Genomic DNA, 24,994 nt, shown 5'->3' with positions numbered 1-24,994 from the left:
GAGGGCAGAATCTTCTAGATGGAAGAAAACAAAAACGAAGAATAAAACAAAACAAAAAGGGGCCGAGGCTGATTTTTCCCAATGTTACTTAATTTTAAGCAGACACTGAGATGCCTTAAGGCAGCATAAGGTTTCTCTTTCCGGGGTGCCAGTGAGAGCCTTCTGAAGTTCAGGTTTATTTAAATTCAAGACAGAGACACACATCCTGTTTACCCACCTGGAGGTGAGCGACATCATTCGGATACCGATATACTTCTTCTTGGTGATGGCTTTCCCTGGTGTGACAACAAAGGGACAACAGAAGGTCAGCCCAGCTGGTGGGTGTGTCGGGGACACCAGCAGCCAGGGGTCCAATCCCCAAGTCTGCAGTATGAGGTCAGGACCAGAGGGTGATACACTGAGATTGTGGCTCAAATCCTGGTTAGGACCCCTACCTGCTATGGGACCTTGGCAAAGTCCTATTGTTTCAGCTAATGGCCCCAAAACGTAGGAGTGATCTTAATTCCTCACTGCCTCATCCTGCCATCCGATCCTTCCCCAGGCTGACCCCTGTGCTCCACCTCCACTGCCACCACCCTAGTCGGGGCCCCCACTGCCTCTTGTCTCATCTAGATGTCTGGGAGGGTCTTTTAACTGATCTCCCAACTTCCACCACCATCTTCAGTGGTCGCCTCCCAGCCTCTGAGTGGCCTTTCAAAGACATCAATCAGATCGTGAACTTCCTGCAGTTAAAATGCAACCCAGGCCTCACTCACTGGCCCTGGCCAGCCGGCTTTCCACGCCCACGCTGTATAACTCCATGCGGCCACTGCACTCCAGCCCCACCGGCCACTCAAGGGGCCATGTGCCACCAGCGATGCTGAATCCACTGTTCCTGTCTGACATGGGTCCCCACATCCCAGCCTGCTGGCTCCTCCTCACTTAGGCCTCAGCTCAAGATGCATTTCCTGGCCACTCTGTCTCCACCAGCCACCCCTCCAGTCACTGCCCAGCTGGCCACCCTACTTTATTGTCTTGGGAGCACTTGTCACTATCTGATATTACCGTATTTGTTTGACTGTTTACTGTCAGCCCCCCTCCCCCAGCAGAACATCTACATTACACCTCAAGGGCCTGTCCCTGCAAGCCCCAGCCTGACCCAGAGCAGATGGGTCAATAAACATTTGTGAAATGAATGAGCTCCCTGAATCTCACTTTTTTCATCAGCAAAATGGGATCAATAATTTCCTCCGGATAGGACACAGTAATTAAGTGTCATCAACGAATAAATTAAGTGAAATATGTATAGAAATCACCCAGGATCATGCCTGGTACATGTTAGATAGAACCATGTGAAATTTCCACAATCACAGGACAAAAATGATGAGCAATACCAGGGCTTAATAAAGTGATGAGCAATACCAGGGCTTAATAAAGTGCATATTCCCTTCAGCTTCTTGGTAGGAGCTGGCTTGGCTGGTCTTTGGGACTGTAGTTTGTCCCTTCCCCAAGTCCCCAAAGGTCAGCTCAGCCTCAGGCCTGATCTCCAGAGCCCCGAGGCTGTCTAGGTCTTGCTTTACCTTTGGCCTGTCGGTCATGGGACTCGGTTAGAAACTTTTTAATCTTATCAGATGGAATTGCAAAGGAGATTCCAGCTGTCACTTTCAGAGTGTTAATTCCAATCACTTCACCGTCCTGAAAAGCAAGATATAAACAGAATCCATGAAGGTTTACCAGCAGGCACACACAAAAAGAGAGTGGAGAATTTGTATGAAAGACATCTCTGAGCTGTTTCAGAGAACGAGAGGGACCTCGGAGGGAGGGGGTTCTGGGGGAGGAGGGAGAGGCATCAGAACACTCGGGTGGCATAAGCCGTGCTCAGCTACGGGAGAACTGACACACACTCCAGGTCGGTACTCAGTGGGCACCTTGCTGTAAGCCCAGGGAGTTTCAAAATACACAATATTTGTTCCTTTCACAAGGAATACGTTTCCAAAATCTGAGTCCTTTCTCCCATTTCCAGTGACCTTAAAATGACTCTGCTGATGTCAGGGATAAATAACCTTAGAGTTTAGGGCTGACAAGCTTTGTTAGCAGGAAAGCACATCTCAACTCAGGCAGCAGCTCCCGGGGTGCTGCAGGGGCTGGGGAAGGCGGAGGTCGGAGCAGGGGTGCAGTCCACCTCCTTTCCTCTGGTGGGAAGGAAACGCTGCCAAGAGAGTGTAAATCACTCCTTGCATGCTTCCTGCATCCCATGAGTGCTGAGACTCCAGTCACTGAGGACAGGCACCATCCAGGAGTTCTTGCTATCCTGGCCTTGTTAAAGACGGCAGGGATTTCTGTAAATGACCCCTGAGCTGCCCTCCAGCTCTGACAGTCTGTGATTCTAAGGCTTCACTTTGTATGCTTAAGTATTTAAGCATAGATGTAAGTGATGTCTGTGTGAGCGGGTAACTCCTCCTCATTCCAGCCAGCTCTTAGGGAAGGTCCTTGGCCCAAAGAGGGAAGATGAGCCAAGCCAGCTCCTTCAGCAGCCCAGGAGACTTAAGGTGGAGAAGGTGATTTCTGCAACAGGCCAGCCCTGCCGACACCTCCAACATGAAGGCTTGCTCCTTCACCTATTCCTGGATTGCACCTGGAGTGTTCATCTGAAACTCTGAAGCACAAGTGTGTCCTGTGGTGTAACATCTCCTGTCCTCAACTCCAGCATGCCTTACTCTTTCCAGAAAAGATCAATAGGTTAATTGGCCAGGATATGGTGCATTCACAGAGCTCACTTTAAAAGGATTAGATAATGTGCTTTGGCAAACTCATGTTTGAAAAGAAAGCCAAAAATAAAAAGAGAAAAAAAAAAGACAGCATATACATAGATAAAAACACACAACACAACATAGATATTAAAGGCCTTACCAGGTTTACTAACGGGCCTCCCGAGTTTCCATACTGAAATTAAGCAGAAGTTGAAAGGTTACGTGTTTGCGTCACAGCACAGGCTAATCTACTCCCTGCCTGGCAGTCTTCTGAGCACAGCGCCTAGAGTATGGGGTGTGGTTCTTTCCTGAGATGTGTTCCTGTAGATCTAATATTCTTCTATAAAAGAGGAACTTGATAATTTCCAGAAAGTTTTACGTGCGCCATAAATGGGAATTCGGGAGCCCAAGAGCCACCTGTGACCATCCCAAAGCACTGAACACAACTTCTCCCTCTTGGGATACGGCTGGCCACCCACGTGCTGCTGCAGCATTACAGTGGTTTGAATCTGCACAGCCCCCTCTGTGCCACAGCTGCTTTGCTGCTAGGGCTGGAATCCGCACATGCGTTCTAGTTCCATTACTCCATGCAGATTGCAAGAAAACTTGGGAATAAAACCCATTAGAGATAGCAAGTGCATAAAACACACTGTGTTTCTTATTTCTTAGATGTGGGGGAGAAAAACATTGCTTTACAGAAACGTCCTTCCTATAGGGAGAGCACCGAAGTGGAACAATGTGATTTTAAAGAGATTCCCTTTATGGAATGGTGTGGAGCAATCCCTGCCTCATAGACAGGTTTCACGGTGCAGGCATAATACTCAGACTGCAGGGCGGATGGCGGCTTGTTTTGCAAGCGGACAGGGCAGAGCTCTCACCTCTTCCAGGCCATGAGTCTGCATGAGGTGAGCTGCCCTCCTGCTGAAAGCTGACAACCTTAGGTCTCATCTGCATGAGGGGGTCAGAGGGAACCCCTTCGACAACACCATGAGGATCCCAACTCCACCCCTGGTTCCTAAGCCGGGCTTTCCACTGGCAAAAAACCTGCCCGACTCCCCTCCAGTGCAGAGGGATGGAGACTCACGTTGATGATGGCATCTGTCTGAATGTAGTCCATGTCCGAGTTCCGGAGCCCCAGCTCTTTGCCACCTCGCTGGGTGGTGCTGACGATCCCGGTAGTGACCGTGTTTTGAAGGGAAAATGGGCTCCCAATGGCGACCACAAACTCTCCTGGCCTCAGCTCCGAGGAGCGGCCAAGCAGCAGGACAGGCAGCTTTCCCTGGAACCACAAAAGCTGGCATTGCTCAATGTGTTTAATTTAAGGGACAATTGCACAGATACTGTGGAGTACCATGCAGTGACAGGCCATTAGGGAACACCAGGCCTCACAGGGAACCAAGGTCAAAAGACCACAGTCCATCTCCCGGGGGCACGGACCGCACACCCTTTCCCACCCACTATAGTCCACACGTCGCAAGCTGTTAGAAAGCGAGTGAACATGGGAGCTGCACATCACGGAAAACGTGGGGAGGCTGCTGAAGGCCATTTCGGGGGCTCAGCCCATCTTGAAGCTATCAGCACAGACTTGCTCTGAAACCTCAAAGGCCAAGAGACACAGGGACACAAAATGGATATAGGATTTTGGGCAAGACTATCTGGAATGGTCTTAGACAGCAAAGCCCCAGGGAAGGATCTCGAGCCAGCGCAGGGACCAGCCATGGAACTTGCCCCCAGTTATCACATACGTAACCCTCCCAAGTCCCCTAGCACTGGGGGAGCTCTGCAGGCAGGGGACTGCCCTGGCTCACTTCGGCACCACCTGTGCTAAGTACACGGCAGTGCTGGTGAGGTGCAGGGTTGGAGGGTGGGACAGCAGGCATTCAGGACCAGGGACACCAAGTCCCAAGCGGTGGCTGTTTCTCCTCTCCATCAAATGCCTGTGCTGCCTGGCCTGGGTGGGCTGACAGCAGCCCAAGAAGCCCTGACCCCCAGTCCCTGCAAAGGCCAGGCAGAGTCAGGAGCCCCAAACAACTCTTCAGAGACAAGCAAATCTCCCCGGTTCCTTTGGCCTTAGTTCATTGAGTCAGAATGAGTAGCCACCCTAAACAACACGGACTGGGTCCAGAAAGCAGAGAGCGAGGCCAGCCCTCGTGGTGACTGCAACCGGGAGTGCTCATGTTCTATTTCAGCATCTCCTCCGCCAGGGATGGAGCAGACACTAGCTGAGGAGGTGGGGTGAACACTATGCCCATTTAACAGATGAGGAAACTGAAGCTCCAAAAGACTGAGTGACTTGACACAGAGAAGGAATTGAAACCTGCAACCCTGGCCCCGAACCCAGACTCTCTCATCCACTACACAGCACCACGCCGCCTATATCACCCAACACACACCAAATAAGGAAGACGCTGGGTAAGAAAACTCACAGAAGAAGAAAGGAATGTTGAGGAAAAGGTGCAGGACCTAAGGCTGCCTCTAACCGACCACGTGAGGGGGAGGAAGGCCTCAGACACTGAGCAGAGCACCCTCTGTGGTCAAGAGCACAGACCTGGAGCTGGGCTGCCTGATTTAGATCCGGCCTGAGCTAGCAACCACTCAGGTCCTCAGTTTTCTCATCTGGAAAATGGAAGCAACATAGTGCACCTACCTCAATGGTCTGCTGTGAGAATTAAGTGACTTAAGACCTGGACGGCTCTGTGAATGCCGCCTGCTCCTGTAAACATCATCTAAGTGCTGGCTACTGTTACCAGTATTGGGGTCTGCACAAACCCAATGGGGAAACCCCACCAATGACCCACAAGCTGGTCAGCATTACCAGCCTTAGCATGGGTCTGCCTGACAGTGATCCCTTCCCCTTGGGGTCACCTGAGGCTGAAGCATGGGGTGCTGCTGGGGGTAGCATTCCCCATGCAACCCCTGCGACTCAAGCTCCTCGGTGCCCAATGGCTCTCCAGCAAGCTCAGCCACAGAGTGTTTACCCTGGGCCTGTGCCAGCAGCCCCTGCCAGGAATGACATCAGCCATCACAGCACCCGGGTGGGACAGGAGTCAGGGCCGGCGATGGGCACACGGCCACACAGGGAGAGGCCCACTGGGGACTCCACCATTCCTTCAGGGCCCAGGACTGGCTGGAGTCGTGTCTTTGAAGCCTTCGGAGCTGGGCATGAAGGGTGGGCAAAAGGACGGGGTGGCAGAGGCTGCTGGGGCTGGGTCAGCCTGGCTGCCCCAGGAAACAGCTGCAGGGCAGGAGGTCAGGCTCCAACACAGAAGGGGGGCCCAGCCACACCAGCTCAGCTGCACTTGGGAACCACGTGAGAAAGTGACGAGGCAGGACTTACTGTGGAGATCTTAATCAGCATGTAGCTCGTCCCCCACCCACCCACCTCCACCTCCCAGGAAGGGAGCCAGACCAGGCCATACGTCTCCAGGGCCTGGAGGAGCAGAGACACAAAGATGGCTCTGCCTCCAGCTCTTCTTGTCCAAAGTCTGAGCTCAGGCCCCGAGGATGCTGGGGGGCAGCAAACGCTTTGGGGGAAACTGTGAGGACAGAAGGTCGAGACACCAGGAGGAGAGGCGAGGAGAGGCAAGGAGAGGACCTGCATGCAGCTCCTGCTTGCTCACTGGCAGGGCCCAGAGCACCCCATGCACAAGCCTGCTCACGTGCAGCACAGCCGTCCACACTTGGGTGATCTCACGGCCTTGGACAAGCGGGATACTAGTGAGCCCAGAGGGTCTCCCCAAGGACTTGTCCTCACTTGAACACAGAGGAGAAGGCGTGGAAACACAGGTGACATGTAATCAAACCTGCACACCAGTTAGCATCTCGATTAAGTTTGTATTCATTTGTAAGACAGAACTAAGCAGGCAGACACATATGGAGGGGGTAGGGGGATGTCCTATAATGTAAACTCTGCATTTATGTGAAGGGAACGAACTTCTTGCTGCCAGATATCAAAGCTCTTTCATGGCAACCTCAGGAGTTAGGCCATATTTTCCCCTCAGTTTACAGATGTGGAAATGGGGGCCCAGAGATGGAGGGACTTCTCACAGCCAGTGAGCAGCCTGGCCAAACTAGAGAACAAGCTTCTCAGCTCTCAGCCCTATACTCCCAGGATGCATTAACCAGAATTTTAACTATACGCAGAAATTTCTGCAAGGGAGTGATGTGGTGCAGATGTGTCAGCCAGGCCGGACTTAGGGTTCTCCACGAGGACAACCTGCCCTTTGGGGGCCATGTGGCCTCTGCTCCCCACAGGTGCTGGGTGCACAAGCCTCAGGCTCTTGAGCCTCGCTCCACATCCATGCAGGGCTCCTCCTCACCTCCTAACTTGCCCTCCTCACCTCGGGCCTGTCTCCTAGGCAGCTACACCTCTGCTGGCCAAATTCCTACTTGGTAATTAAGCATTTTATTCCATAGTGTCTAGACATACACTCCCTGGGGATTTGGGGGAGATGAAATGCAGATCTGGCTGGAAGCACACAGCCACACTATGGCCTTGACCTGCAGGTGCCACGAGACACTCTGGGGTCATGCATTTCTAGTCTGACGCCCCTGATGTGCTGTGGCAGGCTGGCTCCCACGCCCACATCAAAGCCATCTCTGGGCCCCACTGCAGACCCACTGTCTGAGTCTCCCTTTGAAGCGGCACTAGCCACAGGCCATCCTGAAGTCACCAGCCCCTCTCCAGCAGCCATTCCACCCACCTCAGCAGCTCGCTGGAGCCTCTCAGCACTCCTAGAAGTAACCAGGGCAGACGTCCACCCCACTTTGGCGAATGAAAAGACCAAAGGGACGAGGGGGAAGAAGGGGGCACACGGGTCCCATTCCTCACGTCAGGTCCTCACACCACTGGAGAAATAAAGATGCGGGCCAGGGGCATGCACAGAAGGGGCGAGGGGGCAGAACCAAACTTGTCCCAGTGCCAAGGAGGAGGCCTCGGGCCCTGCCAGGAGAGCCTGCAGCTCGTGTTTGGCCCAAGTCCTTCTAGGATGAGGGATATTCCAAGGGGAGTCCATCACACTGCCAGTTCTCACACACAGGAGGGGCCTGGGAGGCCAGCAGAAGAGAAGGAACGTATTAGATTTAATGCCAAAACTTGGAAGGTTTAGTTCCATAGCATGATTAAAGAGGACTCTTACCTTTCATTTCAACTACAACAATAGACAACAAGCAGGCCGGGCAGCGTTGCTTTCACAAAACACCACCTACACGAAGAGAACTTTCTCACAGATGTTCTCTGAGTTCTCCCTGTGCTTGGAGCCAGGAACTTAAAGATCTAGGAAGTCCAGCCTCGCCTCCAAGCTTTCTGTCTGACGGGCAGAGAGACACACAAGCCACCAGGACACACAGCAGTAAAAAGAGGCAAAGCCCATCACCCTCTCCAGTGGCAGATAGGCCCAGAATCTCCTGTAAGGGCTAGACAGATGTCAACACTAAAAATGATTTGCATGCATCAGTTAGGGCATTTTCAGCTAACAAGCAACAGAAAACTCAACTCAGAGCAGGCTATGTTTTACTCAGTTCTGATAACTTCACAGGCTCAAAGACAACAACAAGAACAAGGATGCTCCCTGTCCCCTCAACTGCAGCCTGTCCTCACAGCCACCAGACAGCCACACTGTTCTAGACATCATGTAAAGACAGGACATGCCCAGTGGACGCATGTCTCTCCAGGAGGGCAAAGGAATCCCACAGGTGTCTCGGTACGTTCCTCCTCACAGCCACAAGGTCACCCTCGACCCCTTTGGTGGGGGGAGTATGGCCCCCCCTGACTGCCTGAGACCCCTCAGGACCTGCCTGAATCAGGAACGGGGTGGGATCAGGGTGGACCTAAGACAAACCAGGGGTTCTGCCAGCAGGGAAGAGGCCAGCAGGTGGGCAACAGCATCCCCAAAGCCTGGGGAAAGTGGATCGTTGTAAAGTGATGATCCTAATACCAGTACCTAATAATGTTTAGAAAAATCTCTCATACGTGTACTCTCTTTCATGCCAGTTTTTTTGAGGGGTGGGGGCAAGGAGGAGAAGTCTGCTTACAAGGAAAGCCATGGTCACCAAATCTCCTTGGCAATGACAGCAACATACAGTGATCTGAGCAGAGCCAGGCCAGTGTCAACAAACCCACTCCTTACTGGCAAGCGCTAGGTTGACCCAGTGCTTCCTCACACTCTGTCAACACACTCAGCCTTTACAGCCAACTGTGCTGTGGGACAGATGAGGGACTGATAGCCCCTCAGCAGGTGCAGGTGGCAGTAGGACTAGAACCCTCCCTCCTGGTGTCCTTCTCACCAGCCCATTCTGCCCACCGTCCACAGCCTCAGATGGCCAGCCAGCAAGGACAGAGCTGCTCTGTGATCCAGATCACTCCAAAGGGACAAGCGATGGGAGCGGGTACAACATAAAACAGGGCAATGGGGGAGTTTAAGAAACATAGGAACAGAGGCCAGCCAAAGAAAGCTGTTAGTGGATCCCCGAGGGAAAGGTGTGGCTACGCTGTTTATCCGATGGTATCTTTGTGGGAGTCTGTCTTATCCTCAGCAAGCCTGGGCTGAAGAGTAAAGGCGGCCTGTCTGCACAGCCTCAGCCCTGAGGGCTCTGTGTGTGCCAGGAGTCCATAACTGAAGTACAGATGAACCCGAATGGCCAGAATCCCACCAAAGCAGAAGAGCTGGGCCTGTGCTGGGTGATGCCCCAGGCTGATGGCTGGCCTTGGGCTCTTCTTCAGCATCAACCGAGGTGGTGCAGAAGTGCTGATTTAGACCAAACACAGACGTGCGTATGCACACATGCACACACACACACATCAGCCAACACGGTGCAGAAGTGCTGATTTAGACTAAGCACACACGTGCGTATGCACACATGCATGCACACACACACACCACCAACCGATGTGGTGCAGAAGTGCTGATTTAGACTAAGCACACACGTGCATATGCACACATGCATGCACACACACACACCACCAACCGATGTGGTGCAGAAGTGCTGATTTAGACCAAACATAGACGTGCACATGCACACACACTGCCACCTCGGGCTCCACATATGCTGGGAGGACACTGTCCCAGGCAGCAGGACATCTAGGTTTGGTCTTGGTTCTGTATTTACTTTCTCTGTGATCTTGGGCCTCTTGATTGACATCTCTGGCCTCTGTTTTACCAACTCTAAAATAGGGGAGTTGAGCTTTATAATATCCAGTATCTCAGCTCTGACAATTAGGGTTCTTTCCAGAAGGCCTGGTTGATTTCCAAACAAATTTACAAGCAGGAAATACTTAAATGGGTAAGATCAAAACAGGCACCAGGGCCTGTTAATAAATCTCTTTTCATACAACTCCCTCATGCGGCCAGATGTTCTACAGGCACAAGAGGAGAGGGAATTCCTGGAATTCTCCAGATGTTGGCTTGGCTGACAAATCTCTAGACAGTACCATGAAAAGCAATATCCCAATAATATTTCAGCTTCTGTTCAGGGGCTTTGCCTAGCAGCGTGCTATGGTCTCAATGTTTCTCCCTTCCAAAGCTCAAGTGGAATTTACTTCCCAATATGGTATTTGAAAGGTGGAGCCTTTAGGAGGTGATTGGACTGTGAGGACCATGCCCTCATGAATGGATTAACCTATTCATGGAGTAATAAGTTAATGTTTAGTGGGCTATCAGTGAGTAGGCTGGGGGCTTTATAAGGAGAGTTAAGTGGGCATATAAAATGCTCCTGCCTAGACCCCCCCCATGTGATGCCTGCATCACCATGGGGCTCTGTAGAGAGATCTCACCCAGAAGGCCCTCACCAGATGTTCCCCTGCACCTTGGACTTCCCAGCCTCCAAAACTGTAAGAAATAAATTTCATTTCTTTCTAAATGACCTAGCCCTAGGTATTCTGTTATGAGCAACAGAAAACAGACTAAGACACAGCCCTCAGATGCACACTTGATCACAACCTTATTCCCTGAAGCCTGGAAAGAAGAGCAATCAGACTAACCAATAAAACCAAACTAAGGGAAAACTAACTACTTTTTTTTTTAACCTAATGAGCCAAGTCAGTTACTTCTTTCTCTCCTTTGAAAAGTACAAAGTGCCTGTGAGTTATAAAAACATTTTGTTGCTGAATCTGCAGAATCCCCTGCATGCACTAGCTGCCCAACACAGTCATTCTCAGCAGCTTCCAAGCTGGCCCTGTGTTGGCTGAAGTTTGCTTCAAAGGCTCATGTTGCAGCAACTGGCTGCAACTCAACTGAGTGATTCAACGTGCCTTCTGGAAACAGTTATGCTAACCTTTCATTTTCTTTAAAAAATATGCAATGGAGAAAATAGCATGTCCCCCATACCCAGCAAGAAGCAGTGCCTTAGAACTTGCATGCCCCAAGAGGAAAAACACACTAGGCTGGAGAAGTGTCATTTAGGGGGATGTTAGTATCTAAAGAGTTGCTTGAGAGCGAGTGAGCCAATCTGGGTAAAGAGGGAAGTGAGCCAAGAGCAGGTGAGGGGCAGGGAAAGGCAGTGGGTCAGTGGACTGTGGACGCACATGAACCGAAGATTGGCTGAGGTGGGCTATTTAGGGGCAGGACCAGCTACAAAATTTTCAGGGCCCAGTACCAAAAATAAAAAAAATAAATAAAATTAAATTAAAAAATGCAGGTCCTTTTTCGTAAAGTGGATTAAAAGGTGTCATTAAAGGTACTAATATATAACTTTTTCCTTCCTTCCGTATTCCCTCTCTCAGTCTATCATGAAGTTTTTATTTGCTAGTTGTCCTAGTCCTTCGGGAGCAAAGACATTCACAAAGCAGGGAGTGCGGACACCCAGGGGCCTCATGACTCAGTGCGCCATCCGCCAGCTACCAGACCGCGCATGGCATCTCCCCTTTCCAAGGGCCCACCACTCCAACCTACAGAGGATGCATGACCCCAAGGCATTGCCACTTCTGTGCCAGAACGCACTAGGTACCTGGATCAGGGTGGGCAAGGCTTGCCCTGGCCTAATGGTCCACAGAACACATGCTGGCACTGTCAGCCTGAGTCCTGCACCACGTGCTGCCTGAGATGCTGTGGGGTGCATGTCTAACTCCGAACCACCCATGCCCACACCCCTTTCAGGGATGAAGGGAAGCAATGATCACTGCACAGAGACAGGGAGGGGAAGGTCAGGCCGGGCCAGAGATCCCAGGGGACGGGGGAGTGGGAAGGCAGTAGGAGGAATCATGCCTGAGCAAGGCTCCAAGCCTCTGAGCACTCTCCATTGTCTCACCCAACTTCACGTACAAAGCACAAATTCAGAGATAAAATTGGGATGGCAACGTCTGTGCACACAGGCCCTTCTGAGCACAAGGCCTGTAGGCACAGGACACAGGCCCATGAAGCCAGCCCTGCCAGAGAAGGAGGTGGTGGGCCAAGAGTGAGATGCTTGGGATTCGGATTAGAGACAGTGGAGGTTATCAGTGATGACAAGGTCAGGAAGGGTGGCTGCGGTGAGCAGAGGGGCAAGACCAAGGAGTCAAGAGGCCGGAGCAGTGCTATGGTTTGAATGTCTGTCCCCTCCAAAGTTCATGTTGAAACTTCATCTCCATTGTAACAGTATTGAGAGAGTGGGAAATCTGACTATGTTACTTGAAAGGCAGGGCCTTTAAGGGGCGACTGGATCATGAGGTCTACGCGCTCATGAATGGGTAATCATGGGAGTGGACTGGTGGCTTTACGAGGAAGGGAACAGAACACGTGAGCACATTCAGACCTCTCGCCACGTGATACTCTGGGCCTCCCCAGAATTCTGCAGAGTCCCCACGAGGAAGGAGGCCCTCACTAGACATAACCCCTTGACCTCAGGTTTCCGAACCTCCAGATCTGTAAGAAACAAATTCCACTTCTTTATAGATGACCCGGTTTCAGGTATTCTGTTATAAGCAACAGAAAATGGACTAAGGCAGGAAGGATCTGCTACATGGGCACTGAGATCACCAACATGTGCGGACTCAGGAGAACGCAGTGATCAAGTCACCGTCAACTGTTTCCACAACCAACATGTTGTTACTGCTGCTGAGGGATGGGAGTAGAAGAGCAGGACGGACAGGAGGATGGTAGAGCGGGACAGACAGGAGAAGCAGGGGGAGACAGAGGGAAAGAGAGAGAAGAAGAAAGGGAACAGAGGGTGCTGTGCAAAAACAGAGAGAGAGCGCGAGTAAGTGAAACCACCTTCCCCCTCTCTGTTTATGGACACCACCATAATGTTTAGTCTCCTAAAAGCTGTGTCAAGAAATGTCTGCCATCTCAAACACTCCCTTACTCTTGTTGTTTTAACCACAAAATGTCGACAATGCATTCAGAGGAGGAGAAGCATTGTCCTGGTCAAGTCTCACTCTTGTCTTCCTCCTACGTCGTCCCCTCTGATCCATCCACTTCTATCCACTGACCTCAGCGTGGCCGATGCTGCTACAACAGCGTTTGGCCATGGCAGATGCTCAATAAATATTTACAAAAATCAATGAATGACTAAGTGAATCAATGAAAGAAAGAACAAACAAGATCTTAAAAGACCCATCGGGATCTTAAAGTTGGGTAATGACTGGGGTTAGCCAAGGCTTGGCATTTCAGCCTGGGTAACTGACTCTGGACGTGGCCTGGCTTTCAGCCGTCTAAAGCTGCAAGGGCTCAGGGAGGCAGAGGGAACAGCTAATATCCACCAGCTCTACGTGGTAATAAAGCGCTATGGTGCGACTCTGTATGGTAGGTTCAGCGTCCAGCACAGCAGCCCCTCAGTGTCTGTGGAACTGAACCGAAGGCGCCCTGCCTCCTTATAACCCGTGACCACCTAGAGCCTGTGTAGGCCCTCTCTGCAGGGAAGCTGCCCAAGATGTATATCATTCTTTCCAAATTTATTTGCAAATGTTTTAGATATGGATAACCTCCTCTGCATAAAAATAATTTGAGACGGTCAACGGCATAGGGCACATTATAACAGATTAACTAAATATATATTCATGGCATAAGATGAGAGCACAGAAAAAATTCTAACCACAGGGCCAATGGATTCTGTGAGCTGCCTGGCAGAAAAAGCAAAGATGAAAATCCCATGAGTCACGTGTCCCTGTCATCAGATCCTAGTGCCTTTTTTAACAAAAGTGACTTGTTAATTAGCAGGTTTATTAGAATAATCTGTCCTAGATTCACCAGAAGGTCTTATTTCTCCCTTGCCACAGAAAGTGGCCTGGATGGTTTTAGGAAACCAGTTATGGAAAACTGCATATCTCCTGCCAGATGTGGCCAGATCATTATGAGCCTTTGTATTTTCAGACTCTTGGGAGATTGACTACAACAAGACACTGGAGCTTTCCAGAATATGAACCCCAGAGAACCAAGGCCAGTAAGAAATGTAGAGGTAATCTGCAGAGAGACCAGCTAGCTAATTAGAAATACTGGCTTGTGATCTGTAGGGTTCTAATAAATTCACTGGGAAATAACAGTTTGCACTTGATCTGAGATCCAGATTCTCCAGGCTGGGCAGAAAAGGAAAACGAAACAATTCCACTCACAACTCTTGTCCCCCAGTTGTCCCCCTCTCTCTGTCCTCATCTGAGCCAGGATGTCACCTCCCCAGCTAGGCTCCCCTGCCTACACTCTCTAGGGAGGTCTCCCAGCCCCTGATGCCTGCTACCCCTTCTTCTGTTTGCTTCCTTTACTGTACTTATCGCCATATGATTACACTTCATCTGTTTCCCACGCTTGATCTGGAGCTCCACGGATCTTCCCCACCGGTTTTGCATCCTCGGTACCTAATGGAGGGTTTAGTCAAGACAGATGCTCAGTAAACATTCATGAAACCAGTAAATGAACACGGAATAACTGAAAGAATGAACAAACCTGACCTTAAAAGATCCCTTAGCATATTAACATTGGATAATGATTTGCAAAATTTCTTGGAATTCTGATAAACTTCTTTCTACTGAGATCACACAGAAATGGGCAAAAGCAAGGCCTCTCTCTGCTTAGTCTGTGCTGTGGCTTGAATGCGTCCCCCAAAGTCCATGTGTTGGAAACTTTAATGCTCGATGTGACAGTGTTGAGAGGTGGGACCTTCAAGAGGTGATTAGGCCCTGAGGGCTCTGCCTTCATGAGTGGATTCATGCTGTTGCAGAGGGAATGGGTGAGTTCCTGGGGGAGTGGGTTCCTGACGAAAGGTGATTCCAGCCCCTTCCCCATCCCCTCTCAAGCTCCCTTGACCTTCCACCTCCCACCATGGGATGAGGCAGCAGGAAGGCTCTCGCCAGAGGCGGGCACCTTGATACTGAACTTATCAGCCTCCAGAACTGTGAGAAATAAAGTTCTTTTCTTTATATCTTACCCAGTCTGTGGTATTCTGTGATAACAACACAAAAGACTAAGACAATCTGGCAAAACCAAAGCTTCATCTTCAGCAAAGAAGCAAAATCTTCCCCACAAGAAAGTGCGAAGGAAATCAGCTTCCCTGTTCCTGTTCTCCCTGGTCACTTCATGTTTCACTCACTTGGTTCTCATGAGCATGTCTACCTCCAAGCCACTGTCACCTCATCTAGGACAAGCATTAACCATCTACCACTGGGGTCGGCAAATTTTTTCTGTGAAGGGCCAAAAAGTAAATATTTTTGGCTTCACGAGCCATATGGCCTCTATCCCAACCATTTGACTCTGCTGTTGCAGGGCAAAAGCAGCCATAGACTCTACGGAAATAAATGAACATAGCTGTGCTCCAATAAAACTTTATTTACAAAAACAGATGGAGGGCCAGATGTGGACTATGGGCTATATATAATTGGCCAACCTTGGACTCTAACACAGTGTCACATACTAATTAAACTGTTAAGTGGAACCAGTTTACATCCCCCCTCAGTGAAGAGGACAGGAAACTTTCCCAATGGGGCACCTACAAATTCAGTCCCAACAACCTGGGAACTGCCTTGTCAGAACCATAAATAATAGGCTTACTCCAATTCACTGAAAAGACAGTGCCAAAGTGAAAAAAGGCATTACCATATTAAGAGAAAAATATAGCCAAAGAATTTCCTTAACAATCAACTAAGTTCTTGAAATGGGGCCAGAGAACACACAAGGGCTCCAGTTTTGAGAGTTTGGAGAATAGAAACGTTTTCACATACCAAAAGGAGCTGCAACCGGGACAGTAAGGGGACACGTCCCCATCAGAAGGCTGATGCAGAGGAGTAAGAGCCAGCTTCCACTGCACTGTCTGGATTTACATTACCTGATGAAATATTGATCCCCACCCCCTAAAAGTGGTAAAAATCAATATGGTAATAGAAGCCTCATGACGTCAATCGGGTCTGTGGTGTCTTTAGCAAATGCAGTGGTAGCCCTCTGAGTTCTGGGAGAAAAAGAAGAGAGACCACAAAAAGACCAGTACAGAGGGAGTGGGGGGGAAAGAATCCAACATGGAAAAACACAGAACCAAAATAAGAGGGTAACTATGGCAGAGCAGTCTGCATTCCAGGCTCCCAGTGGCTTTACGAGAGTGACTGACAGACTCCAGAAGATGAGAAGTGATTCCAGGACAGCCTCTGTGTTATCTGATCCACTTTTGGACACACTCCTGTGCCGTGGTCAGCGCGTCTGACAGTCAGGTTGCCTGAGGAGGACCCGCATGAGTCACGCTGAGCACACGCCCGTCCCCTCCCTGGCCATCGCCTCCTCCCTGGGGAGGCCCAGCATCTGCTCAGCAGCTCCTGGGACTTGTGCATGGAAGGCCGGCCCCCCCACCCCCCAAGTGACCCTGCTCTGAACCTCACAAAGATCAGGGATGTCAGCCTTCCTGCGCCATCAGCAAGCTCAGCAGGAAAAAGACCCTCTGCAAACAGAGCAGCTCCAGAACCCAGCAGTTTCACTCTTCCGCCACTTCACACACATCTGTGGGTGCCAGCTGGCCCAAAGGGGGACAGAGCGGGGAGAAAACCACCTCACAAGCCTCCACGAGGCTGTTTCCAAATATTTACCTGGTTGCCGGCGTCAGGGAAAAGCACCCACAGGAAACCTCACTGCCTAACCAGTGCTTTGAGTTTCCAAAGACCACAGACCTACCATAGCCCCAAACTCCATCCAGGCAGTCAGGCAGGGGAAGAGACGGGTGTCGGCACCAGCCCTCTGCACGATCACCTCTCATCTGAAAATGGGGGAGAAGCTCAGGCAGGAGCCCCCGGGGCCTTCCCCACTCTGCTTTCCACGAAGCAGCTGGCCTGGCTTCCTTCCGAGTGCACAGCTCTGAGCGTCACACTCAGGCTACTGTCGCTGTGCACCTGGCACCTGACAGTGAAAAGCGCAGGTGTGTCCCTCACGGCCTAGCAGCACAGCTGAACTTCAACCAGCCAACAGATGAGGCGGCCATAAACTGTGACCAAGACACGAGGAGGGGAAATGGACAGTGGGACATTATCATCTCTGGGTTATGTGTGCGGGTCAGGAGAGGGACGCGTAAGGCAGGATTTAATGGAGACCTGAAGGACAAGGTCAGCTGAGTGGGGGGCTGGAGGCAGACACCCCAGGGGAAGGGATTGGCCAAGGCCCCAGGGAAACAGCCCTGGCTCGTAGGGGGCGGCTGGGCAGGGTGGGTGAGGGGTGGCGGTAGGAGGGGAGGTTGGGACGGGGGAAGGAGGGGCGCACCCAGCCAGGATGGGCCTTCGAGGCCCTGGTAAGGAGTCATCTCTTTGTCCGAACAGTGGGATATCTGGAAAGGCTTTTATATAGGATGAATGGGACCTGATCTGAAAGATGCTTTTCTCTAAGATCCTTAATCAGCAATGCTGGAAAAAACAGCTGTAACAAAAGTAACTTTCCCCTCCTACCTTCTTGAGGACATCCCAGTATTTCTGCCCTGTACTCTGGCCTAAAAACAAATAGCTCTTTCTCTTTTACATCTCTCTCTCCCTTCCCCCACCCCACCCCCTCTCTGCTTCTGAACTGCTCAGGAAATAAAAACTGCACAGACAAAAGGCTGCCACTGGATGAAAGTGAAAAATATTCTGCACACACAGGCAGTGAGTGGCTCACATTAAACACATTTGGAAACAGTCTGCATCTGAAGCTGAACTAGTTTGCCCTCAAAGCTGCTTTCTATTAAAATGTTTATATGCGCGCTGTCCCTACTTCCTGCAGCTGGCATTCCCTCTCCAGACCAGTGCTGGCCCCGAGTATCAAATCTAGGACAGAAGAACATAAAGGGTGTCTAGCCGGGTCAGGGGACAGGCCTGCAGGGGGACACCCACTGTCCTCCAGCTCAGGGGAGGCAGCAGACCAGGCAAGAGGGAACCACTCAGTAAGCCTCCTCTCAAAAGTTCTCCTGGGTCTTAAAACCCAGCAGACAAAGTGAGTGCACACGTGTCTGCTCAGCAGGAAGAAGCAGAGAAACAGTCCTTTGGTCACAAGCCCAGAAACATCACTGGAGATGTTAGGGGAGCTCCAAGAATGGGAGGAAAAGCAGAACTCAGGCAGGGTCTCAGCAGCAGGGGCCACAGCAGCTCCACCCACCCTAGTCCTTCTGTAGGTACCATCCAGCTGCAGTCCGTGGGCCTAAGGGCAGCATCTGCTTGCCCTAACTGGTCAGGGGTCTACTCCTCGGCCACGATGGGTGGGGCACTTTGACCATCAGTCCTACCTAGGCAGTCCGACAGGGGAAGATGTAGATCCCCAAAGGAAATGCCAGCTGTTGCTCCCAGAAAATGGGGGTAGGTGAATGTCAAGTGGATACTGACAGCAGATGTCCACAGTAACTTCCACCTCATTACAAAGGTCAAGAATACCACCTTCAGGAAGGACGGGGGCAGTCTGAGTAATGGAGAACCCTCCACGCACAATTGTGATGCTGGGGGCGGGACTGGGCCCAGATTCTGAGCCACCCAGTTAGGCACTGGGCCCAGGGACGTGGCAGGCATTCATGCAGCTTCATCAGGTTGTTCTTAAATGGCCCTGCGGAGGCTGGGCCCACATGACGAGCTGCCTTTTGGAGGGATTTTCATTCCCCAGCCCAATTTTTGTTGGTTCTGTTCTGCCTTCTGTGGGTTTTCCTAATGCTCCTTTTTTTCTGTTGCCCCTGAGAAGGCCCCTCCACTGCCCACCACATGCTCATTAAATCACATGCTGAGGCATGAGTTTTGCGCTTGTATTCGCCTGGGTGGCAGGCTCCTTCCAAACTTCCAGACCCTCCTCCCAAATAACTCATCATCAAAACAAGGGAACAAAGGAGAAAGAGCTGGAAGAGATGTTTTTACTCTCCCTACTTTCAACAACTATCAGCAAAAAAAAAAAAAAAAAAAAAAGTTTAGTCAGTCAGTGGAAACCACTCTTTTCTGTGGGCGTCTGCAATTTAATATCCTTTCATTTCCGGTTCCATTTTGAAAAGCCACATCAGTCCAGCTTTAAACATTCAAGCACCCTTGTTTGGGGGCTTGAAGCACACGTCAAATAGCACACTCCTGGCTGAATAGCCAGACTCCAGGAGAGTCAGAAACTCTCTGCAGAGCTTGTCTACTAAGAACATCCACATCTTGCCTGGACATGCCAGGAATGACACAAAGATCATCTCTGCCTTGGCTCAAAAGCCAAAAAGAATATCCCCAGCCAGAAGCAGTTGCACGCTATGTGCCCACGCATTCCGATTGTGACACTCCTCGACGGGGGCAGCACATCACACCACGCCAGGCCAGCGCTCTCCGGCAGCCAGCCCACGTCCCCCACTGCTGGCTACCTCCCAAGGGCCTGGGGAGCTGAAAAGTCCGCATGTGGCCACAGGCTGTGCTATTCTGGCAGGCCTCCTTCCGGAGAGACTACCACATCCTGGACACCTTTCTAGCAGTGTGTTCCTAAACGAGGATGCACCAGCTTTCCTCTAGGTTATTTAAGGTCAAGCTGTCCCATCACACCAAAAGGCCAGGCTCCATCCCTCCAATAATGGCTGGCCATGGGCTTAGGCACTTCGGGAACAGCAGCCTGCCTGGCTTAGGAGGCTGGGGTAAACAGGTGTAGCTGTGTGGCTTCAGACAGGTTACTTAAGTTCTCTGAGCCCCCATTTCTTCCTCTAGACGATGAATAACACAGCTGTCTTGCAGATTAGGTGAAAGTTAGAGATAAAGGCAATGCCTGGCCCAATTATCTTGTGACCAATAAACACTTTTTAAAAGATTCATGGTTGCTAGAAATTCCACAGTAAACTAATAAAAATAACACACAATTGTAACCTCACTAAAAGGCAGTCACCCACATCTGGCACAAAGCCTGTATCTACTCCAAGCTTCTTCAGCCTGTGCCTGGCTATACAGCCACGGAGTGGGTCAAGGATGTGGAGGAGGGGTGGTATAAGTGAGTTAGCCGGTGGTTCTCTGAAAGACTGGCTGTGCAGGAGCCTGGGCTGGAGCAGCAACCTTGTATGTTAAAAAAAAAAAAAAAATCCAGAATCCTACTGCCCAAACACACACAGCTGTTTCCAGGAGGAGGTGTATCTAGCATGCTGTCAAACAGCACAGAAACACAGCCTGCATAATGCGACCCTTGTGTGACTTTGCAGCGGACTTCCAGGGAATGTGACGCAGACAAACATTTGGACACAAAGACCCCTCCAGTCTCCCGGTCTCTGGTCTTTCCCTTGGTCAGCAACAGGATTCCCACCTACCCTGCTCTTCCTCCCATCTAAAGTCTGCAAAATTATAAGAATGCGAAGAACCCAGAGAATGCAATCTCACTGTACACGCCACACGGCAAACTAAACCTCCACAACCAATGATGTGACCACAAGTGGGAATCTTTGATGATCCAATAAGAACTGCATTCAGTTTCAAGCATGAAGACTTTGCTAGACAAATTAACGTAGTAAAAATGGTTACAAGGAGAATATAAATAGAAAAAAGCATTCTCAAACACAGTATTTCCCAAATTGAGTTCACTATGTCTCAGTTTTGCACACAACTCCCACCCCCAAAAAGTTGTATACTCAGATAATTATAATTTGGGCAAATATTGCAGTCTACACCCTTTTCTAGGTGAGCCATGTGCATATTAGTACATTAAAGGCTCTGAGAAGTCCTGTAAAGAAGAAATCCATTAGTTTCGTCTTAATTCAAGGTTTCCAAAACTTGAAGAGTAAAACACATCTAGTATTCCTGCAAAACACCTGATTTGGGAGACCTATTTGTTTTCAAAGCAGCTGTTTACATGTTAAGAATGGCTCAATCTAAAACCCAGTACATTCTATGTACACTGTGAACACACAGCTTATCCGGAGGATGAACAAAAATCTGTAACAACAGTTGCCTCAGGATCAAGAAGGGAGAGAGACTGAATTCTCACCACTGACCTCCTAATTTCTTACAAACCCATTGCTTCTTTTTAAAAACACTTAAAACGCTATTGTAAACACCTCTGACGTGACAGCAGCTTCTTGCATTAGCTTCCCTGACCCCTCCCCCAGGCCATGCTCAGCAGCTCTGCAAGGCCCTCCTTTGGTGCAGACTTGACTGGTTCAGACCGGCTTCAGCTCTCTCCCTGGGAATCTCATGACATCAGAGAGCTCTGGTGGCTTTGCCATTTCCAGGTGTTGCCAACTTTTTGGCCTGGGTGTCTGAGAACTCAGCTCTGCAGGTAGAAAAACACTTAGAGGCACTGGAAGACTCACCTGGTGATCAATTTTGATGAGGGCAATGTCTGCCTTCTCATCCACATCCTTGATCTTCGCTTCATAGGTGGCACCGTTCTTCAGCTCGACTTTGACCCGGTGCTTGTTGGTCACCACGTGGGCATTTGTCACGATCAGTCCGTCTTCTGATACGATAAACCCAGACCCGCTAGCCACTGGCACCTCCCTCTTAGAAAAAGGAAGCCTGGAACCCAAAAAAGTACACAGTTAAGCTTGAAACACCTTAAAATGAACACTTCAACACATTGATCAACCAGTTCTGCAACAGCAACACACATCTAGCAATTGTTACTTTACATATGGGTTTAACATTTAAAAAAAAAACTAAATGTTATGCCAATTTTTGCATGCATCAAAAAATTCCACTTAGAAAATATCCTTAAATATTCTTGAGAGCCAGAGATTCTTAAGATATCTAGAAGGGTGAAAAGTGTAGATCTGTATAGCCAAACAGGAAAATGTCCTAAGGAAGAAACACTTATCTTAATGAACGGATATATTCAGTGACACTTTGACACTTTAAATGCGTGTCTCAAAAACAGCTCTGATGAAAGCTTCTGAGGTTATAGAAAAAAGGAAAACCTTTACTTGCGAAACAATTCGATGTGAACCACGGCAGGGGCGATCTTCTCCACAACGTCAGCAATAAAGTTATATTTATGGCGCAAACTGTTGGGATCTTCTTGCCCTGGGAACAGAAGCAAAGACAGGACACTTCAGTATACTCGGCTTTGTGCTGTGGTCGCCTGAGAAAGGCACGGGTTAGAGGGAGCTGAGATGCACGCCCCGTCTTTGGAAATCTGGAGCAGAGGGCAGCACCATACTCCAAAACTGGGCTCGGTTGCAAAGCTCCCTCCAGCTGTCAAGGAAAGGCCTGCTCAGATCAGGCAGCAGAATGCACTGAAGGTAACCTCCTAGCTTGCTTTCTTTCCTCTCAATAGTTTCACTACAAAAACATTGATCTGGAGTCACCAGCAAATAGTTCAACTCCCACCAGCTATTCCAAAAAGTTGGCCGCCCAAGGGTCATTTCGCCTTGGAGTTACTGTCCCCCAGCTGCCCAGCACCACTGAGCAGCAACCGTCTTCAGCACTATGCCAGAATTGAGGGGAGGGTGGACGCTGATTTGGACGAGAGGCCCATCAGACATGCAGATTTAGGACTATTATGAAAAAAACACAAAGGTAAAGAGCAACTCCCGTCCCTCCCACAGATATCCCACAGCGAGCAGAGGCCACCATCTGTCCCCAGTTTTCCACCAAGCCTTAGCCTCCCATTCCAGCCCTGCCCAGAGATCCCAAGCCAAAAGGCACAAGAGGTGCCTTGATACTGTTGGGGGGAAAAAAGAGAAAAATCAAACCACCATAATGTCCTATATAAACATATATACTATAGTGCCCCCCCTGCCCTCACGTGGTAGGCATTTTCAAAGCTACTTTCACGCAAAACTACCAAACATCCTGACCTAGGGTTCTCACTAGCAAGGCAAAAAGTTAGTTTCCACAAACCAGATGTCCACCCCCAAGGCATGTGATTCAGCAAGGAGATGCTTGAAACTTGGGGTCCCAGGACACCCATTTTGCTGGCATGGGTGGTGACAGGGGCAGTGAGGCCCTGGAAGTGCAACCTGAGCCTGTTACTCCAGACCCAAATCCATGCCACCTGCTGCTGTCCCTTACCAAGTCTCTCTGCTGAAGCAGGACAGAGGGGTTCCACTGGTCTGCAGCTGGGAGCCCACGCACCCCTTCCTGCAGCCCTCAGTCTAGCTCAGCATTGCACCAGCAGGTTCCAGACACTGGGCTGCTCTGCCAGCCGCTCCCTACAAAGCGAAAGGAAGGGTTTGGAAGCCTTAAGAGCAATTCACAGAGGAATCTTATGCCTGTTGCATCAAAAAATTAAAAACTGGGGTTTGTATTTTGCATACTTTTCATAGCATTTGGTAGTAATTCGTTTTTAGCATATTTTACAAAAGTATTAATCCATGACGGAAAAAAGGAAAAGAAGCCTGTTCCTTCACCATAGATGGTCTAAAAAGCACTAGTCTACTCCCAACCTTTTGATCCCCAAACCCAGTTACAGTTCTCTCAGCAGGATTCACAGCATGAGCCTGCAGATTAAAAGGAAACCACTAGCCTGCAAACCTGTCCCTCATTTACCAAAGGGCCTGTGCACCCGTTCCCAACACACATACACATACCCACACATGCGTGCACACACATACATACAAAGACACACACACAAACCATGCATACACATGCTGTCACACTCATGAGCATGCACGCATGCAGACACACACAAACTCGTAGACTTACACTCACCTACACACATTATCACACATACATATACTTACAGACATACAAATACACATGTGTACTAACACTCATCACACACCCATACACTCATACAGGTGGAATTTGGGATTGGGCACAAGCACACACGTACATGCTCACACGCCCACATACATATATAAGCACACATGCCACCTTGCAGTGGGGGAGCAGCCACTCCTGGCTCTACTCTGTAGTAAAAGCTCAGAGCGCTCCAAGCCTCTCGTGACCATAGCAGCTGCGCATCCAGAGGCTCCTCGGGCAGCACCAGAGCATCTACAGATTGTTCCCTCAGTCCCTGCCCCCTGTGCCACCAGGGACCACAGAAACCCAAGCTGACACTGCTGGGCACAGGGCATCTCGGGGACCAGCTGCCTCTCCCATGCTTTCCTCCATGGAAGGGAGAGAGGATCTAGGAACAAAGGCCCCTCTCTGTCCTGACTCCCAGGCTCTAAGCTGCTTTCTTTCAAGGTGGTAATCTCACCTCTTCTGGCAAAGCATGATTTTCTTAGGTGCAGACAAAGTTCTGCAACTAACAGGGAAAATAAATTCATGACAGCATCATTTTATTATTTTTGCTTTCAAGAGCCTTTCACATGCTACCTTATTTTAATTTTTTCTACCTTATTTGGGACAGGGAAATCAAATACTGTTCCCACATTATATTTGGGGAAACTGAGGCTCACAGACTTTAAGTGACTTCTCCATGGACACTAAATTGTTTTAATAGAGAGTATATAAATAAGAGGAAAATCTGGGCAAGCCCTCCCAACCCCTCAGTTTCACCAAATCCACAACTTTCCCACTTCAATACTGGAACCATCCATGTCTGCTACCCTCCCAGGTTTCCAGGTACTCGTGATTAATTGGTGTTTCTCCCTGAGCACTCCAACAGGAGATGTAAATAAGGAGATGGAAACATTCCTTCTGAACACAGAAGAGCAAACATCACCCAGAGACAGCTGCAAACAAATGCATCTGGGTTTCCTCAGACCAACTTCCCGGGGAAAGGCCACAGAAGGTTTAACTCCAGCAAGGCCAGCTCCCCCAGAGACAGCGTGGCACTTCCGAGACTCTCACAAGAATCTTGCCACTAAGGATCCTTAACTCACTTCTCTTTCTGGCTTCCCAAATTCAGGGTGGGAGAATTTGCCAACATCCAGAGTGAAAATGAGCAGGTTTTTCCAGCTAACATGAGAAGCAGCTGCATCCTCCTGCAGACTAGAGAAAGTGGCTCCAGGATCTGTCCACCAAGAGAGGGAGGATCTGGCCCAGGCACCAGAAG

At 49.9% G+C, this 24,994-nt stretch overlaps 1 protein-coding gene across 1 annotated transcript in view; it reads right to left on the bottom strand.

Annotated features, from left to right (window-relative positions):
• The window catches only part of HTRA1 (HtrA serine peptidase 1), a 49,992-nt gene that overhangs the window by 3,383 nt on the left and 21,615 nt on the right, over nt 1-24,994 (bottom strand). The window contains exons 2-7 of the mRNA XM_063102794.1: nt 21,972-22,071; nt 21,363-21,567; nt 3,814-4,008; nt 2,890-2,922; nt 1,560-1,674; nt 218-275 (exon numbers count right to left, since the gene is read on the bottom strand). Of these exons, the coding sequence (XP_062958864.1) occupies nt 218-275; nt 1,560-1,674; nt 2,890-2,922; nt 3,814-4,008; nt 21,363-21,567; nt 21,972-22,071 (706 nt within the window). The remainder of the gene's footprint in view (nt 1-217; nt 276-1,559; nt 1,675-2,889; nt 2,923-3,813; nt 4,009-21,362; nt 21,568-21,971; nt 22,072-24,994) is intronic.

Source organism: Cynocephalus volans, chromosome 7 (assembly GCF_027409185.1).
Source record: "Cynocephalus volans isolate mCynVol1 chromosome 7, mCynVol1.pri, whole genome shotgun sequence".
Taxonomy (NCBI): domain Eukaryota; kingdom Metazoa; phylum Chordata; class Mammalia; order Dermoptera; family Cynocephalidae; genus Cynocephalus; species Cynocephalus volans.
Note: the sequence above shows the minus strand (reverse complement) of the source record. Positions and strands in the feature narration are given on the sequence as shown.